The sequence below is a fragment of the Mangifera indica genome, chromosome 3 (genome assembly GCF_011075055.1).
Source record: "Mangifera indica cultivar Alphonso chromosome 3, CATAS_Mindica_2.1, whole genome shotgun sequence".
In the NCBI taxonomy this organism is placed as follows: Eukaryota; Viridiplantae; Streptophyta; class Magnoliopsida; order Sapindales; family Anacardiaceae; genus Mangifera; species Mangifera indica.
In genome coordinates, this window is record NC_058139.1 from 5,838,294 (window position 1) to 5,859,122 (window position 20,829).

The window sequence follows — 20,829 nt, forward strand, 5'->3', positions numbered from 1 at the left end:
TCTCCTTTACCAAAGCAATGTAAGTGCTCATAAAGAAAGGAACTACAATGGACTTGACTGGCCTACTTAATTTTTTCTCTCCAGATAGTTTTATACAATACACTTAAGAGAATAACTAGTGTGTAAGAAAAGCAACTAATACTTTGCCTAGTCTTTAGCATGATACATCACAACAGAGGAGAAGGGACCAGTTTGGAAACCTTTGAATAAGATTACCTATATTGATTTCTCTAATGAGAAGGCCCAAGCAGTTATCTTGACTTCACAAGGCACTTCAGCCCCAACAAGTAGGGCTGGATTCGAACTGAGCTAGCTCAAACCCAAAACGAGCCGGCCTTAGCATAGCTTGGTTGAGCTCGAGCTACTCGTCAAATTTTCTAATTAAAATTTTTAATACAAAACGACGTCGTTTTGATTAATATGTTTTAAAACGACATCGTTTTAATAACCAAAAATGAACCGAACCGAACCGAACCGAATTCGAGCCGGTCTTAGCTGAGCTCGGTCGAGCTCGAACTCGAGCCAACCATATCCAGCCCTACCAGCAAGAGTCTATGATATATGAATACTAAGAGTAAGACTATGCGTACCCATTTTAGTCATATAAATAGACATATACTTATATATGTTATTTTGTGATTACGTATTACTTTATCCTTAATTCAAAATCATCTAATCACATGATGACATGTATACCTGTTCATATATCAAAAGTGGGTATGCTTAATTTTGTTGATACTAATGTAAGTGCTGGAGATTGCATTAAATATGAAATCTTTATGATAAATTTAGCAGTGACTGAAGAAGGCGATGGTAAGTTTTCCCTCTTGGAAGAAACAAGAAAGTCTTCCTTATTAGTAATCTAGTACAGATCATTTGAGGTCCTTTTACAGCCGAAACTAGTTTTCCTAAAATTGAAAATCAAGTAGATGTTACATAGGGATACTGTCCCAGTGATTTTATTCAATGTTTACTAATCCTAAGGAAGGCAGATAACAAAAAGTAAAAGTTCCAAAGATCGTAGGAATGCAAACAGTGACTAAATGAATATTGCACGTTCAAAATATATATTTGTCAGATTCCAACAGAAAACACCAAAGATATAAAGTCAATTCTAAGATAAGTAGCACGTTGGTTGACTAAAGAGTTCCAATTAAAATCATCAAGACTAGTCAGTTGGTGATAACTTGTCGATATTGAGATCCGAACCAGTTCCAAGTGTTGAAAACACGTACACACGGGAATTTTTACATTAGCAATTTCACCTTCCTATTATGCTAGACAACTTATTCCCCCAAAACTGTTCCTAGATTTACTGATCATTAGCTATAAGTTACAGAAAAAGATGAAAATATGCAGGAACTGAAACAAAACTAAAATACTGATACAACACAGCAACCAAACGTGGGTCTTCTTTCTTTCCCGTCCCTTTTGATTGGTTGCTGTCGAGTGCAGAATTCTGAACTGAAAGAGTGCAAGCTGTAAGAGAGAATACCCTGCTCTGATTTTCATTCTTGTATGGAGAAGATTTTTATCCTGATGGCGGAAAATTCATTCACAAATCCATGTAAGAGCAACCACTGCATCATTGGTACTCAAGCAAAGATGTTTCCTTTTGGAGACACTTTGGAGCGGTAAATATTAAATTAATAACATCTACAAGACATCAAACTTTAGTTTGAAACTTTATTCATTGAGTGAATGTGTGCAAATTTTCTCAAGGATCAATGGCCAGTCTTCTCCAAGCTGCTGTGGTTTCAGCCACATGGCAACCTTGAAATCGAGTGAAGATGTTAGGAGATCGTGTCTATGTTCAATCATTTCTTCCAAAGGCCTACTGTTACTTTGCATGTGAAAGTGATAACCTGGGAAGACACCACTTCGCTTTGCATGATTATGGTAATTGCTGATATTTTTTGGCATCAAGTCATGCCCACATCTGGCTCCTACCAGTTCAATGGAAGACCTGATCAACCTCTTCAAGTATATATCCAGTCCAATGTTCAAAAAGTTAGCACAGTCAACTGATACACCTTCAAGGCCTTCTGCTGCAGCAATGTTTTGCATGCGCTTCTTCAGTGTCTCAGTGTCAAGCAGTCCACCACTGTCATAGGAGCTAAAGCATCTACCACTGCTTGCTAAATGTGATGCCTTGCGGGCTCTACCCACACTAAATGAGCATAGTGGTAATCCAAGCGGTGCTTGAATAGGACTTCTAGTGGATAACTCTATTCCATCTCCAACTAATACTTCACCTTGCCCATTGCTATCTACAGATGGTAAACCATCAGCAGATACTTTTTCTTTGGCAGGGTGACAAAGCCCAATCTTCCCCTCATTGTTCATTTTCTTGGAGACAACCTGATGATTCTGCCACGGCTTCTGTATTTCATGAGAACCCAAATCTCCATTTTCCAAAACCACATTATTACCTGTAATTGTTGATTGCTGAGAAAATTCTACCTTTCCATCAGAACCAACAGAGACTCCTGATTGTGCCCCCCAAGGAGAAACATCCCTGTTTTGTTGATACCCATCACTGGTAAATCCAAGACCATCACCATATTGAGTCGATCCAGAAGGTGGAACTTTTGCATTACAAGCATTTTTCAATATTGAACGTATTAATTGATTATGAATCTTAACATTCTCTCTCCCAATAACCCTCAAACAGAGCTGATTGAACTCAACTTTGCTTAGCTTCAAACTCAACAACTTATCCAAATAAAAAAAATACAGCTTTGACCTATCTGGCCCAAGTCTCTTTACTAACTGAGCTTTCACCTCAACAAGATTGAGCCGTGAATGCAGCTGAGGCCGATGCATTTCTCACCACAAAGAACCCACATATAATCCTCACAAAACTACTAAATTTCACTTCCCAAAACCCCGACTAAATCAGATATTTTGGAGTTTTTCCTTTCAGGTCAAAAAACCAATCCCGCTCACATTCAAATTGTACATACACTAACTCTAACAAAACCCATCAATGCTGAAACCAAGCCCAAAAAAGCCAATCTTTTAAACAAAATTTCAACTTCCAATTCAACAGTGCCAACCCATATCCATATTTACAAACTGAACCAAACCCGTGTTTAAAAAAATAACCTCAATCTAAATCTAGCAAAAACCCTCTCTTCTTATTCAAATATCAAATCTAAAAGTAGAACGAAAAGTTTACGTGGATCACAATACGCCAAAAACTAACTCTTAAAGTTCAGGTTTTTGCAATCAAACATGAAAGTTTGAAACAAAAAAGATTCTAGAGAGAGAAAAATCGACGGGCTGACCTGTTTGGAGCTCAAGAAAGAGCAAGAAAATTTTCCAACTTGTAGCTTCTTCTTCTTCTTCTTGCATTAAGTTAAAGCTCCTTTTTTTTTCCTAGTTCTTCTTTCTCTCTCTAGAATTACGCTTGATTTTTTATATCATTTTGACGCTTAATTTCAGTGTTAAACAGAAGAATTATGGTGGGTTTTAATTGAATCAGAAGATTTTGAAGAAACAATAGGAACCCTTTTTCTTCATCTTCCTGTGATTCTCTCTCTCTCTCTCTCTCTCTCCGCCCCTTTTTACTTTTTATTTTTCATTTTCTGATATCGAATTTTTATGGGCTAAACCAACCAAAGTTACGAAATAGACCACAGGCCGGGCTTGCCTAGGTCCCCCTATCATCTCCCCTATAAATTCCATTTGTAAACACTATATATATTCAAAATAATAATTTCATTTAAACGAAATTTGATATTTTTATTCACTTCCTGTTGAAAATTTCATCAAAAATATTTATGATATGTATCATTATTTAATAAAAATAAATATATACAATTTATTAATATATTATTAACTTTATTGTAGTATATTTTTTATTGATGAAATATGAGTTTAAATTAATGATAATGTGTTTTGACATATTTATTTTTTAAATTAATTATGATTTTAAATAAGGACAAATTAGTAAAATTAAATAATAATAATAAGGGATATTAACTGGGGTTTTATAATTATTCCTAAAATGTAAGGGATGACAAGCATATATATGTTAAAAAACAAAAGGGGTTATTAAAATTTACCATTTAATATCATGTAGATTAATTAAATAAATTAAAATAAGTTAAATATGGTTAAAGCAACCAGCAATTTTATAATTTTGTTTAGTTTATATAGGCCAACCGCATTAGATATAACATGAATTTTCTGGGCCTTTCATTTGACCTTCATGTTAATACAAGAATTAGCACTATATGAAATTTGAATTTATCTACTTTAAAAAACTAAAAATAATAAATAGAAAAAAAAAAAGTTGAAAGAAAGAAATCCAGCAAAACAACAATTAACACAATTTTAGCTGAAATACAGACTGGAATTTCTAATTACATACAGGATCAGAATCATAATTTTTTTTTTTTTTCTCATGTCTATGTGCATCACCAGAGGTAAAATTCCCACCATTTCACAAAGAACAAAAAAATAGACAGGAAATTTTCTAAACCAAAGGCAACAATTTCAATTCAAATCATTTGAAAAAATGAAACCTAAATGCTTATAAATCTTCTCATCTTCGTTTCCTTCTTCAGCCGGCAGAAGGCCAAAACATTTACAACATACTTAAAGACCTCTTTCTTGAATGCCTCTTTTTGCACCTTCCCTTGGAACTCTGCCTTGAAAAAAAACCTGGCAAGAATCCGCTGACTGCAAAACAAAGGTTATTTCGACCTTTGATATTAAGATTCCGTGAATGCATTCAGTACAGTCAGAATTGTATGAAGACATGTACCAAGTTCAAACCTCAAGATACGAGGTGCAACCTCATTTTCATAACAGTCATTTGCTTGAAACAATACGCATTCTACGAGTACGAGCAGGTTAATCATAAAATTTAGTGAAAAGTAAAGTACCTGTGAGGTGGAATGCGCCATAAAGACTCCCATACTCTAATCACTTAGGAGTACTTTTTGTGGATCAAGTTGGCCGCTACAGTAACTAGAAGGAACGGTAGAGATCTCCTGTCGGCCTTTCCACTCTTCACCAGGTTTCAGCACAATTGGCTTTTCAACACACGCAGCCTCTACACACAGCATATGCTTATACTCTTCATCACCAAAATCAGTCATTGCCTTTGCTTTCTTATCCCATGGGTTCCAGACGACTGCAGAGAAGAAACACACTAAAAACCACTAGAAGCAAATGGTGATTTTCATGCCATACCAATAAGCATGCTAATATTAACTTGTGAACCCATGCCAGCTTAATACGTATGCAACAAGCTTCAGACACTAAATTAGAACAAAAAGAAAGAATAGGAAAAGAAATTATCTTCAATTAAATATGATGAAGGAGTTCAACTAATGCATGGATGTTTGTTGGTCAAACAATCTTTAATTATGATAATGCAGATTGGAGGCATTACAAAAACATTCGTCATAAACTTCTGCATATCCTGCATAATTTATTAGCTCACCAGTGGTGTACACATTTCCCATTTAATAAGACATCATGAAAGTTGTATTAATAAAAAGAGCTATACAAAAGAGAATAAGCGGTCCACTAAAGAAGGACAAGGGTGAGAAACAAGAAAAAGCAAGCACCATTTTAAGCCAAGAGGAAATAATGAAGCAAAATTCATCAGGGATGGAAAAGCTATCTCTTCATCTTCCACCAGTCCAAAGGTTGGGTAGAACATAACACTAGAATCAATATCATCCACAACCAGACAGGCCTTCACATATTAACTTTGTGTGATAAATGGTCTCTTGACCCTTCCCAGCCATGGTTAAGTTACAGTTGTAGGAATACTACTCAGACACAAACACAGGGAAATTATAATTGTGGTACCATATTAACTAACATTGCACTTATTTTTCTAACTGTGAAATATTTTTTTCCCCTCATTGTGATCTAACTTGCAAGCATACATAAACACAAGGAGAACTGAGAAACTGATGAACCATATATCCAGTGCTAACTCACCAGCATCTGGAAGTCCATCCTTTCGCAATACAAATGTACGCTTTCTCTCATGGTCCAGAATAGCAATTTTTGTAGGTGTACTCAGATATATCTTGTCTACCTTTACCAAAAGAAAAGGTATAGTAATTAATGAAAACAAAAACAAAAATGAGATCTACAAAGAAAGCACAGAATCACTATCAACCAGTTAGAGCAGACACTAACTTCTGATTCAAAAGTTATTGCATCCCCTTGTTCAGTAAATCGCTCTTTACCCTTCAAGTTGTCCAGATAATCCAGTGTCTCTAATCCTTCTACCCGCACTTCACTAAAAAAAATAGCACCATGGAATGTAGGTTGGCAAAGTATACATCATTAGTTGACAACTATCTACAAAGTTAGGTCCTTGCAACCATTGATTATGAGAATCTAGACATGTATATTTTAATAAAACCCGAAAATTACAAACTGAAATTCTAATGAACATATTTTTTTAACTAATAATATTATGGTCAATTAATAATCTTAATTATGACATCATTTCTTTTCCTTGGTAATCTGTACCAGTCTCTACCTACCACAGGTTCACTACTGCCCACCACTAACACACGGTTCTCTCCAATCTCCATATTGCCTAAGCTATCAATTTCAAAATCATTTCTGTTCCGAAAGATACTATCTGATCTATGATTATATATGTCTCAAGAGATACAATATTTTCTGGAGAAAAACATCCATCATAAATTGTGAAGTAAGAATAGACATAATATCCAGAAAAAGACAACACAAGCTTTGTCAGGAAACCTAAGAATTTTAATATGATTTAAATTAAAGCAATTGAGTTGATACAAATTTGTGCATGAGATGTAGATATCAAAGATCATAAATTCAAGAGTGAAAATTATATGACAAAAAGAATTAATACAAAAAATGTTAATGAAGATGGCGCCTAGAACCAAGTTACAATTCATAAAAGAACTTCACCCTATCTCAACTAAAGAATCATTGTCGCTTATGTTCATTCATAAGTCATACTGTCACAATTGTACATGAAAATTTAATATTTTAGTTGCTATAACAAAAACAAATTTTAATGAACAAACAGGTATCACAGGGGCATAAAAAAGGTGCAGAAATCTCATATATAGGTTCTTAATATTCATTTTAACAGGTACTAAACATTATTCGGCATGAAAAAAAGAGCACATTGCCCTCAAGTAACATTAATGAAATTATTAGGGAAATTACCAAATCTGTATACAAAGGATCAATTGGTAAAAGTGACATACTACATGGACAGAGAATTCATAATAAACTTAATTTAAGAATTCTCTATATTTTAACATTATGTTGTCAAAAAATAACTGCCACCTTACTGCTTTTGACAACTTCTACCAATATTTTGATTTCCCACAAAACTTACCAAATCATATATCATGATGTAAAAAAGAAAAGATGGACAATTTTTTTTACCATAAAGAAGGGACAGTAATTCATAATGCTAATAAAAGATCAAGACCATTGAAAAAACTTATCATTGCCAATTTCTGAAAAGTAAAACACATAGCAGAATATAAATGACAATTTCAACAAGTCTGCAGGACATTAAAACCAATTGAAAAAAAAATCAAAAGATAGGTAAAAAAGGCCATTAGAAAACCTGATATCTGAAACAGCAAAGTAGGTGTGATAAGCAAATGTAAACGCAAATGATTTTCCATTAGTATTTGTATTTCGAATACGAGAAGTCAACATCAAATCTCCTCCAGGTCCAAGAGTTATCCTTAGGCGAAACTCATATCTGAAAATAGTGGTCACATATCACATACCAACACTTTAATAAAAAAGCAGAATGTAAAAGTATAAAGATATAAGTGTATCTATAACGCACACATACACACTATGAAAATGTTTTTCAAGCTCTCAATTCACTCCATACCACAGTAGGTACTAATTCTGTGAAAACACACATTTTCCACAAGCAGGAATAGACAAACTTAATTCTTGGCATCACATAAATCAATTTAGAAAATTAAAAGATATACAAGGAGCCTAAGATAACCTTGCTATATATTCAAACTGAATTAACATGTAACAGTCAAATTTTCTTTATGCACCTGTGAGGCCAAATTTTCACATCCTCTTCAGAGTGCTTAAGGATTAAATCAATAAAGGCCCTGTTCGCGGTACTTGTAGGAAATGGTGGAGGATCATGATCAATGCTCCACATCCTGTTCCTCACAAATCCATGTTGCTCAAGAGAGCCATGGTTTCCAAACTGCATACAGAAAATTATGCATCAAAAGGAACAGAAAAAAAAGTGATTGGAAAAATAAATAAACAATTCTGTGATGCAGATACTTGAGGAAAGCAGATTGGAATGCCTCCACGAATAGCCTTTGGAAGTTTAAAAGTAGCCTGATGAAGATGAAAAATATGTTACAAAAGATAAACAACCAAAAAAACAAATTAAAAACCCAACAAAAATGTAAAATTCAGCAGATAAGTTTGCTAGCAATTGTTGCCAGTAATCATATACAGAACACCATCCTAATACATTTGGCCCACACTAAATTACATTGGTAAATAACCATTACAATAGATGTTCTTTTTCTTCTTTTTCCATGAGTAAGAATTGTTAGATACATGATGAATAGAATTAAGTGGAAGATTTTAAATTTTTAAATATTAAGATATATGGTGACTTAGGTATAAACCTTCTTAATGGACCATTATTCACTTTGGTAAAGTTTCTTTCATAAGAACACATATTTCAAACTTTCTTATCAAAGCCACATCATCATTTGTAGCATTTGCCCATATATTATGTTTATTGTTACTTTTCCAGTTGAATGGCAACCTACAATGCTGGACATGATAGGGCATACAAATTAGAAGCCAAGCAGAAATATGCAAGTTAAGGCATGTTGACAAGCTATCTAATATAAATGAATGGATGTTCATATTAATCAAATAAAGGTAAAAGAGATGTAGAAGGGGAAAAATATTCAAATCTAATACTGTATCCCTTTTAGTCAATCCTACATGTTCTGTGGGTTGGATATTTAATGAACTATGCTGGTTATCCTATAATAAATTAAAATGATTAATAACAGAAAAATATTGTAATGTCACTAAATCAAGAGCTTTCATGCTTGCATATGTACATATTTATATATTATGATCACATAGGCAAATCTGCAGTGAGCATAGTGGCGATTCCTAATGTCTTAATTTAGTTAACCATTTCAAACCTTGTGTATAAGTAACTGTGATATCTGTGTCCAGAAAGAATATGTCATCACTAACACATCAGCAGCATGAGCATATGTATGCGCACATGACATCACAATGTATCTTGTAAATAATTTCTACCACATATTTTATTAAGAACTGAGACTAACCTTTAGTCTAACATCATTACCTTAACATTAGTATATACAGAACAGGAACAAACAAAAATATTCCTTGTACCCACAGCTAGGGCATTATAACAAAGTCAATTTTATAATTTTAATTTGGTTGTTAAAACAAAGCAGGTACTACGTATATAAGTACCTTGCTACTAACAAAAAGCAGTTCTTCCCCATATTCATTCTTCCAAGATGTTACTTGTCCTCCATAGAGATATACCTGTATTTGACCAAACCAATAAAGAAAGAAAAAAAGGATGAGGAATAATGATAATAATAATCCAACCATAATCATTTGAATCAGTTTTTAACTTTCTCATTATAGGTGAAAAACAAGATGTCCTCAACAATAAATAATAATAAACCAACAAATAACATTTCTAAAGAGAGCTAATCATGATAAACCAATCAATTTTAAAGAAATTTATCAATTAAACAAAAGATGGTCAACATGAGCAACTTTTTTCATGCCAATCAATGTTCAACCAATCAATATAGTTATACATATATAGAGGGAACCAACACAGAAAACTAACATATTAAAGGAACATTTGGTTTTTCATCTGAACCAAGAATGTACCCAAATATATGAACAAGAAAGATAGGATTTTTTTTCTTAGCATATGAATGTAAGAAGGCGATATAATAAATTAGACATTCAGATAAAAAAATATATCAAAGCAACTATTATGCTATTAAAAAATCCCAGTTACAATTAATAGTAATTTCATGATGAAATGCTTTTATATTATCCATAAACCACAAAGAACAACCAAAATATACAGTCTGCAGAAACAGTAACAAAAAGGCTCAAAGCTCATGGGCATTAGTAATTTTAATTACAACAAATAATCAATTTTACATACATCATAACTGAACCACTTAAAGCTCATACACTTTGGTAACCTACATTACTCTCAGACTTATTTCTCTACATCTCACATCCACTACTTTCGTATCATCCATAAGTGGCAAAAAAATGATAGAAACAAACAGCTACTCAAACATCATACACAATAGTAATATATATTACTCCAACAACCTTAGACTTTGTTTTCTCCACATTTAACATTTACTTCTTTCACATCATCCATAGACCACACACAACTATTGAAGCAAACAGCCAAATCTACATATACCTAAACAAAACTCCTAAGACACCATGCATTTTAGCATTTTAACTAACTCTGGCAAACCTTGGAAATTATTTCTCCACATTTCCACATCCACCACCTTCACATCATCCATAAACGACAAACAACAATGAAACAAACATCCAATTCTATAACTAACGATTCAAAACAGCATAAACCACATACACATTTCTAAATCAAATCCCATCAACCATTACAGTTCATTGCCTCTACATTTTCACAATCACTACCTTCCCATAATCGATAAAAATATACAAGACTATCAAAACAAACACCGAATTCATCAACTCGCATACAATTCGCTCAGATCTGTGGAAACGAATAAATCAAGATCATTGAAACAACTAAAATGAGAAAAGAAGAAAGAAAAAAAAGGATCGGCAATACCTCAGCAGATGAACCACGGACCTCGCGTAAAATGACTCTCTCGAGGCCGTTGACGCCCTTACAATGCTCGACGAAAAGCTTGTCGTCGCCGGAGGAGGTCGAGTGATCCATGGATCGGTCTTTTTCTGTGTCTTTGGATCGAACCGAATCCACCGGAACCGTGTGGGAGAATTTATAGGAGATTGAGGCTGCAAGAAAGTTTAATATTTTTTAAAAGATTTTTGGGGTCTACTAATTATGGATTCGACTTTCAGATAATCTTTACCTCTTTTTACGCTTTCTTTTTTTTTTTTTTCTTTTATTATTATTTCTCAGGATAATTTTGCATGTTACCTTCTCTTTTATTATGATTATATTAATAAAGAACCAAATATCTCAGGATAATTACCAAAATATGCCCTGAGGGAAAATATTAATAAATAAATATTGTTATTATTTCCCTCGCAAGAAAGTACATTTCTCTGGATATTCACTAAAACTTAACCCCCTAAGGTCTGGCTAATTTCATTTATTATGATTATATTAAAAAAATTGCAAAATACCCATCATAAGTAGATCTGACAAAACGAACGAGTTACTTACACGACTTGTGGATAACCTATCTAAAAAGGTTATGAGTTTTAGATTTTTTAATTTATTTCCGTTTTGACCAAACATAAACGAGTAATAAATTTTTACAAATATATCAAATTAATTATCAAGGATTGCACCTAATTATAATAGAGTTTCAAAATTTCATCCACACATATTATTTTGTGTATAATACCTTCATAAGTTTGATTACAACAAATGAATCTTGAATGAACACTTGACAAATTTTATATGGATAAGTGAAATTTTGTCTATGTGTGTATATACTACATATGAACAATCGTTCATCAAATGTTGACTTTTTCTTATGTTGACTTATTTAAAGAGGAATGAGACAATGTATAAATAACATCTCTTACTTATTAATGTCTTTATACAAATCGTGAATGGTTGCCCTAACCTCACATAATTCACAAAGGTGTACATAAAGTCAGCATCGGCATTAGCATAGTTTCCATGGAACATTAATAAAACCTTACAGGTAGATTCTAAAATTCCCCATAATTTTAGTGGTAGCATGTAATCTCATTGTAAGGAGGAATAATATTCTTTCCCCTTGGTTTTACAAACATCATACATCACCACCAATTTTCAAAATTTGGCATCAAACTTAACCGTGAAAGCTCATTTTTAACAATTCATAATTTTAAATTGGGGTTCTGTCTCTATAATGTTAAATATACGTGAGGTAAATTCGTAAGATTGCCCTTTATCTCTATGTTTTAACACTTAAGGGGGGGAACTGTTCTTCCACAATAAGTTGGGGGGTTAAAAAAATTAACCTTATTATCATTGTTATTATTTTGTTGGGTCTACTAAAATCTAAACCTAGATACTCAGTTTGAAAATTGAGTGAAAATCACATTTCACATGATCAAAACGTTGCTTTAAAGAATTTTAAAGTGATGTTTTTGGTCTTGTACAATTTACAGAGTCTTAATACACGTACAAAAAGCTCGTACCAACAAAGGCAACAAATCTTGTATTAATTTTGCACGTGGGTTTACTCTAAACAAGTAGTTTTAAACATGCCGCATAAATTGAAAAAAAAAAAAAGTCCTGCACATGAAAATGCGGTCCTTCAAAAGGGGGCTGGTTAGATTTGTTTTTGTGGTAAGTATTTTAAAAATAATTTGTTATACTAGCTTACTATATATTATCCATAAAATTTAAAACATTATGTTCGGCATAAATAATTAAATATTAACCAATATAAATAAATTAATTCATCATTTAGAAATAAAATAAATAATAGGATTATCAAATCATATATTAATATAATAATTTGTTTATACTTGCTTATACCCACCACTTAAACATATGATATTATTCAAACTTTAATAATTTATTAATCTAATTATTCTTATTTTGTGTAGTGTAATGTCACACTTATTGAATCCTATCAAAATTTGTTTATTCATGGTAGTGATACAATCTTCTAATTCTATTTATGATGATAATATTGAAGTAATTAACCTAGTTATTGGATCTCTTTTGATGCCATTTATTATACAAGTGTAATTTTAATTGAATAATATTACGCGTATTCATTTTAAATATATACATATTTGTGTATATCATTATGTGATTGAATATTATTTTATCTAAAACAATAAAACTATGTGTATATCATTTTGAGTATATCATTAAATATATAAATAATATATTACTATATAATTAAATAAATTTAAATTTAATATAAAATAATATGTAATCATACGATAACACATTATTCAATCTTATAAAAAAAAATATATATTGTCAAATCCTATTGGGGCACAAGGTAGGGACGGCAGGTACCCATCCCTGGGGCACATTTTCCGCTTTTGACTTAAAAAGCCATAATCCAGATCATTACCAGGATTGAAATGGTTAAAAAAGGAGCAATTTGCCATAAAATAATCCTGCAAAGTGGCCTGCATTATTGATAAAATGGTCAGGTTTGGTGAGGCGTTTAAAATTTTGCCTTCAAGTTGGAATTGTGCTCTCATTTCGGCGGGAAGAAATTGATATTCTACCAACCAACTTTTGTACCAAGTTCTAAGCCCTTGTTTGAGCTCATAAATCTCTTCCTCTCCCACTCTCACACTCACCATACAGATATGGATCTACAGATTCATCATTCACTACAGAGCTTCTGCAGATTCTTGGTTTAGTGAATCACCTCCTTTGCCTTACATTAGGCTTCCTGGTGATTCAGGACACTTCAAACTGCTGCCTGAGTATGTTTTCTCTTCAACTCCTACCAGTAGTTCACCAATTAGCTCCTGTTCCATTGCTTCCACAGGATCCCCATTGTCTCTTCGGTTTTGAAATGAAAAGGCATAGAACTTAGTTGTAACTATACGTTTCATGAAATACAACCTGATGTTTTGTGTTTTGTTTGGATGAATGACGGCGTGTACTGGCATAAGGATGGTGTTTGACTGCAACAGTGCGTGATCTTCATGTCTGACACAATTTATTCAAGATGCATGCAACAAATTTTAAGGCTTGAAACAGCTTTTAACAAGAACAAAAGACTCAAACAAATCCCAGTTGACAATTCAGATAAAAATCTCCGAAATCAATTCTTTAAGTTCACCATTACATCAATGCACATCAGATCATACCCTTTAACTTCTTGTGCACCATAACATAGAATCAGATGAACTCAGTAAACTAGTAACGGAATCAATATTTCGAAATCATGCTTAGCCAATTGCATCCTAGAAATGGCTAACAATCTTCAAATGTCAATCACGTGATGCTAATTGAAAGCAAATCAAACAATATTAAATGCATTGAATCTGATGCATGTTTTAGATAATCTAACTACAGAGTGCTTATACAATAGGCATATTCTTCCAGAACCATGCAAAGCTGTATTGAAAAGTTTTCAATAATAACACAATAGCCAAAAAAATAACTAATTTTAACACAATGAAAATTGGAAAAAATTAACACAATCTGGTATGTCCTAGGTGTTGTACAATAACTTCTGAGGATAAGGTTGTCATAAAAATATTACATACCCATTTGATTTGTTCATAGCTCCTTGAGCACCTTGAATGTTCACAAAGATTATGAATCCAAAACCCTGATCATACTTGTCTTCTGATAAACAGAAACATAAACACAGCTCATTGCAGCAAAAGGAGGGAAAAGGCTCAAGAAAGGTAGGATTCCAGGTGTCCCTGAGAGGTCAGTGGTTCTTTAGTTTTCATTCTACCCGCATCTCAAAGCAATTTCACATTTCTCTGCCCCTGATCACAGTCCCAAAGGGAAACATGTTCCATAAACTGTACCAGAAGTAGTACTGCAATTTCTGAAGCCGCTGACTTAACCATAAATTGCTTGGCTGGTGCATTAGTTCTTGTTAGGCCACCTTGCTGTGCAACAGCCACCCATCTTACCTAAGTTCTAAAAACCAGGGTCATCCTAATATTACATCTTTTCCCAAGTAGAGACACGGAGTCCATCAAAACACGAGAAGATCACATGGATAAAAAGGGTAAGAAAATTGACTGAAGTAAACATCATTTGAATAAGTATTAATGTTACAACAATGTCTATGAGTCCACAAGCAAAAGCTTCTTAAGAATAGATCTAATGACATTGTTTCTAAGAAATAATCAATGCCTACAGAAATTACACAACAAGATTGTAAGAGACTGCAAAGAAAGCAATAACTCCCACACCAAGAAACAAATAAGCCACAGCTTCCTAAAGTGTTGTAGGATCATTAATCACTCCCAAGAAATCGTCCTTTATGGTGCCAATGCAGAACTGCAAAAGATGTAAAACGATAAGTTAAGAAGCACATACAGATTGATCAATTATCTAATAGTGGTTATAAAAAGATCATGCTAAAACAACTACAGTTTAAAATATTAAAAGTATATTTGTATATCAAGCCAGATACAACAGGATCCTAACTAAATGTTACTTCAATTTCAAGTCAAATTTTCAGCATCAACCATTATGAATAACTTCAAAACATACAAATCTGAAACCATTTTGGACACTTCTATGGATGGTAAGCAGGGCCATTGTATTAGCCAAAGATACTTGCATCATTCTTTGTTCACAAATGTAACAAAGGGGCAAAGTTTAGTGAAATAGTTGACCATAAGCATTGATAGTGCATGCTCTTCAAATTGGTCTGTATAAATTGATATCCCCAGTTTACACAGAATGACACAATTGCTCTATAGATAGTTAACTCAAATCCCAACGTTGCATGAGCATGAAAATACATGGAAGTGACTTTAGAGTATAAATTTCTTCAATCCATTAAAATTTACCACAAGTAAACCCTAAAAGAAGACATGCCCATGACCAGCCCTTGCATAAAGCATCTGGTCCCACCCATATACAGAGCATTAGAGAAAATCATAAAGCTATGCCAAAGAAAATTGAGTATATTTAAAGACTGAAAAGACTAAATATATAATTTCTCTGGAGAATTGGTCCTATTACAACAAGCCAGAGCATATGCTAGGTTTAAGTTTATTTTTGACAGAATCTAAATTCAAGATAATACAACCATATGGAGCAATGCCCAGGTATGAGAAATACTGGCCAATATTTTGACTAATAAAGTAAGTATAAATGCTCACAATTTCAGTAGCATCTACTCTAGTCCCAATTATCTTTAACCGCACTTCACTGTCCTTTTGAATTTTGACCTACAAGAAGTACAAGGCATCATTTTAACTTTACAATTGTGAGACTAGAAGATTAACGGTATCATTCCTATGAGAAGTTAAAACCGAAGCTTACTGATCCATCAGAGGTTGTATAATTCGGCATATCTCCAGACTGGAACTCCATATCATCAGGTATCAACTAAACGTAAAATGGCATCCATAGAAGATGAATATAAAATCAATGAAGTTTAAGCCTTTATTAAATACATCAAAACGGTAAAACAAAAAGTAGAAGCTCAAAGAAATTAACAAAATATAAAGTAAAGTCAAATATCCAATTTCAATGTTTCCTCAAAGCTGAAACCACGCACGACCAAAGAAAACTTACATGATTTGAAACAAAAATTTGAACAGGTCCAGCTTCGGCGAAAAATCCCATCTATTAAATTTCCAAATATAATGAGAAAATACAAAATCTCCGAAAACTATTGCATATAATATAACAGATCACTAAACAAGCAACGAAATAGTATCATTACAGATATGAACCGACCTTGTTGACCATAGTCACAACAGCTTCTAATATTTCCCCTTTGAAGGGTCTGAACACAACACACTGATACTTCACTGGAAACGTCACAAATCCAGTCCCATCTCGAATGAGCCCTTTCCCAATGCTGTCTACACCCGTTATAGCCACCACAAATCCATGTCGACCACTATAGAAATTCCGAATAAAATTAGTGCCTTCTCTTTTCCCTTGATTGGTTAGGTCAAAACTGGGGAATCAAGTAAAAGGATTAGTTATAGCAAAGAATTTTACATAGTATTCAACTTACCTACACGTGCCCTCTACATCTTTCATGAGTTTGGAGACGAGGTGCTCGCGAACGTTGCGGCCAAAGTGACGCGGATGCAGTTGCATGTTTCGCTCTAATACTATGTGGAAGAACATCTTTCACTTTGTGATTTGATCTGATTTCTAGTTCAATTTGAATAAAAAGGTATCTCTCCCAACAAAATTCCAGAACGTGAATAAAACGGAGAAAGATTCTAACTTCGAGGGTATCTTGGAAACCCACGAAAAAACGATAGTTGCAAAGTTCGTCCAGTAACAGAAATTACCAGTAAAAAAAGCCCTAAAGATAAAGATGAGGAGGCTAATTGTTGGAGTGAGCACCAACCCAGACAGATAGTAATATTTATCAGGTTTGCTCGCCTCGTTTGGCAGCAGAAGTGGACTCGATTGGACTCAATGATCAAACCCGCGTTTTGTTGGAGGCACAGGCACTCCTCAAGTTTATTTATAAAGCAAGATTTAAAGAATTTAGGTACATCAAATTATGAAAAATGCATTTAAAATAATATAGAGATATTAAATAGTGATTTCTGGTTAAACTGGTAATTATAATAAAAAATAAAAATAAATAAATAAAATCATCCAAAATAAAACTTATTAATCATTGCAAACGTATGAAAATATCGTATTGTATATAAATCAATTTTGAATTAAAAAAATTAACTTAAAAATAGATAAAATTAATAAAATATTAAAATTTTTAAAAAAATAGTCGAATAATTAAGTGATGGGTTAAACTTTTTTAGTGTATGCATCAAACTTTGACATCAGGAAGGTAATCAATATCAATAGACGCTAGGGGTTTTATTTTAATTTTTGTTTTTTGGGGAAACCCTTAAAAATGTTAATCCGAGGGTGTAGTGAAAAATGTAAAGGCTAAAAGTACAAAATCTAGTGTGCTAAAAACAAAAAATTTCATAAACCCCCTAATTTTTATTATATAAACAAAAAATTATATAAAAACAAAAATTATATAAACAAAAAATCAATCCTCTCTAATAAAGGATTGACAAAAATCGTTTGAAAATTCAAACAAAAATTATTTGAAAATCTAAGTGATTTTTGTCTGGACGTGTCATTATCTAGTCAAAGAGTCACTCATAAACACTTTATTTGAACAACCAATCGTCTAAATTTATCTAATTCAAACGATGTCGTGGCTTAGGGAGAGATGATTGAACTTTTTTCTACATATTAGGGTTGAAGTATCGTTGCTGGTGATAGGAGTAGGAAGGAAAAAAATCTTAAGTTTGAGGGAGGAGAGGAGGAAAATGCTACTTTTTAAAGTTTAAAAACTTTAGGTATAGGTGAAGTTGTTAGTTGTTAAATTTTAGAACATGAAATGTAATGAATTTTATGTTTTTTTTAAGGTTAAATGATAGTTTTATTATTAACTTTAACAAAATTTTATTTATAGGTAAGTATTTGAGTTTTAAAAAATTAAAGAGGATTATTTTGAGATTTCACTATACCAAAAATGAAAACAAGTCTGTTGACATATAATAAATTGTTAATATATTTTGATAACATAACTAATATTTAGATACCACTGGTTAGAATAATTATTTATTATTAAAAATAAAAAATAATTATAAAAATTGATTATAAATATAAATTATTATTATTATATTTATTTAAATATAATAAAAAATATTATTATATTATTATATTTATTAATTAAAAATAAATAATTTTTTATTATCTGAAAAATAAATAAGATAATTCAAATAATAAAATATGCTAAATTAACCTTCATTACTCCAATCTAAACACCCCTTTTAAAGACACAACAACTTTAACAAGACAGAGTAAAACTAAAACTAACCGATAAAAATAATCCTTATAAAATTTTGTACCCAAGTATATATATATATATATATTTCCTCATACCTAAAATATTGATAATTATTAAACTGATCATAAAAAAGATGATATAATTTTCCGACAAATTCAAAATATCTAAGCATAGATTTTATTTGAAAAGAACTACAAAACTTCGTAAGCAAAAACGTTAAACCATTATCCCTATCGCACCACCAACATAAGGAGAGCCCAAAAAACCGTCACCATAAAACTGGCTACACCAGGTGCTGTTCCTGATGCAGACCCCTCTTCATAATCGTCCGCAGCCGGAGGACTGTCGTCGTCGGTGGGAGAAGTTGCTTCCAGTGGCGATGAGTCATCCGGGGAGGGAGCTGGAGCATCCGAAGGCGACGTTTCTTCAGAAGGCGCCTCCGCAGGCGATTCTTCATCGGCAGGTGCTTCGGCCTCAGGTGGCGGTGGAGCCCTTGTTGGAGCACTCAATGGCGCAAACGAAGGCGCTGTTGAATTTGAAGAGCCTATTACACTGCTTACTTGCAATACTGATAGATCATACGGTTGAGAATATACTGACTTCATTAAATTAGAGTTAAGAACCGAGTCCGGAGCACCCGGACCAAATGCGACGTCTCCAGAGCGCAAAACGGTGACGTTTATGAACCCTTCATTGTCTCCCCCAGCTTCGCCGCTGGTCTGGTAAAGTGTGGTAAGTAAGGTGGATTTTTTTAATCCCACGAGCTTTCTAATGCCGTAATAATCGAGAATGACGTGGAGGCTCAATTTTGCCTTGGCCTCGTCCTCGGACAAGTTGGATAGGTAGGAGGCGGCGCCATTGTCGACGGCGAGGACGGTGATGGTCTTGCGCCTGTTTATTTGGCCTGCAATTTTGTATTTAGATAGTAGGTCATTGAAGGTGGAGAATTCTGAGCGCTCTTGGAGGATTTCTGTGATGTTGAAAGCATGCAAGGAAGAAATGAAGAGAAAAAAGAGAAGGAGAGCTAGAGCTGATGTTGAGTAAGAAGAAGACATGTTTCAGTTTGAAGCATACCGATGGAGGAAAGAAGAAGTGAATTTAAATGGAAATGAGTGGATTCAAATGGATTCCGCCATATTTGGAGTGGGTTTTAGCTTAGTGTTTTACATGGTTAAAATTTAGAGAGAAGACGATTGTTTTCATTTGACTGTTGACTTGATCATTTATATTTTCTAATATCATATTTATAATATAATGTTATACATAATTCAATTTTATTCTTACCATAAATTCATTTTCTGACCATTAAAATGCATCATCTTTCATCTGTCCCTTTTTTAGGCTTTTCCCTTCTTTCAGAGTGCACATGTCAATGCTCACTTTATTTTTTTGAAACTTGGATTGAACCTCCACTTGGAGTTATTAGTTAACCACCTTCAAAATCTCTTTTTAACTCTCATTTTTCAATTTTTAAACTCCGATTATATATACTTCTCTCATTTATCATGAAATATATGGATTAGTGAAATTGATGGTATTGATCAATAATAGCAATGTGTAATACAATTCTTGTGATATAAACGCAAGAGTTTGGTGGAAAGAGTAAGATTAAATCAAAGTGAAACTCATTAACAATAAATTTGAGTGCGATCTAGTGAATTTAGACTGACTTAACAATAAATAAGAGCAATAGAGTTAAAAAATTGTTCACAAAATTGAATACGTGATGATTATAAAAAAGTCTAAGCATACAATATCATAAAGTTGAAAGGTTGATTGGTGACAGTGAAAGAAGATAGTTCCATTAATAACTTTTTATAATATTATTAATTAGGGATGGATAATTTTTTTTTTAATTTTGAAGGATTATAATTTAATTTTAGCAATGACAGACAAATTTTTTGTCTTTCACCAATTTTCTTAAAAATAAAATTAACAAAATTTTTAAACAAATTTAGTATATAGACAAAATATGGATTTGTTTAAATTTAAAAGATGAAAAATAATCATCTCATCAAAGTTGGAGTGGGAAGTATCATTAACCTAAATGAGT

The 20,829-nt window shown here is 32.8% G+C and overlaps 4 protein-coding genes across 4 annotated transcripts; all 4 read right to left on the reverse strand.

Moving 5' to 3' along the window:
* Window positions 1–1,686: 1,686 nt before the first annotated feature.
* Window positions 1,687–2,826, reverse strand: LOC123210907. The gene has a single exon (XM_044629401.1). It carries the CDS (start codon window positions 2,824–2,826, stop codon window positions 1,687–1,689), a length of 1,140 nt encoding a protein of 379 aa, XP_044485336.1.
* A 1,474-nt stretch (window positions 2,827–4,300) lies between these two features.
* LOC123212098 (putative glucose-6-phosphate 1-epimerase) lies at window positions 4,301–11,151 on the reverse strand. Its single transcript, XM_044631141.1, has 9 exons — window positions 10,901–11,151; window positions 9,505–9,579; window positions 8,308–8,364; window positions 8,064–8,224; window positions 7,607–7,747; window positions 6,172–6,274; window positions 5,968–6,067; window positions 4,896–5,146; window positions 4,301–4,689 (listed from the first exon to the last, which is right to left on the reverse strand). The coding sequence occupies exons 1-8, from the start codon at window positions 11,009–11,011 to the stop codon at window positions 4,932–4,934; spliced, it is 963 nt and encodes a 320-aa protein (XP_044487076.1). The 5' UTR covers window positions 11,012–11,151; the 3' UTR covers window positions 4,301–4,689; window positions 4,896–4,931.
* Window positions 11,152–14,993: 3,842 nt separating this feature from the next.
* LOC123210281 (DNA-directed RNA polymerase II subunit RPB7-like) lies at window positions 14,994–17,430 on the reverse strand. The gene is made up of 6 exons (XM_044628545.1): window positions 16,962–17,430; window positions 16,676–16,841; window positions 16,511–16,561; window positions 16,256–16,321; window positions 16,093–16,161; window positions 14,994–15,259 (listed from the first exon to the last, which is right to left on the reverse strand). Exons 1-6 carry the CDS (start codon window positions 17,075–17,077, stop codon window positions 15,197–15,199), a joined length of 531 nt encoding a protein of 176 aa, XP_044484480.1. The 5' UTR covers window positions 17,078–17,430; the 3' UTR covers window positions 14,994–15,196.
* A 1,576-nt stretch (window positions 17,431–19,006) lies between these two features.
* LOC123210922 (fasciclin-like arabinogalactan protein 14) lies at window positions 19,007–19,831 on the reverse strand. Its single transcript, XM_044629422.1, has one exon. The coding sequence runs from the start codon at window positions 19,829–19,831 to the stop codon at window positions 19,007–19,009; it is 825 nt and encodes a 274-aa protein (XP_044485357.1).
* Window positions 19,832–20,829: the final 998 nt, after the last annotated feature.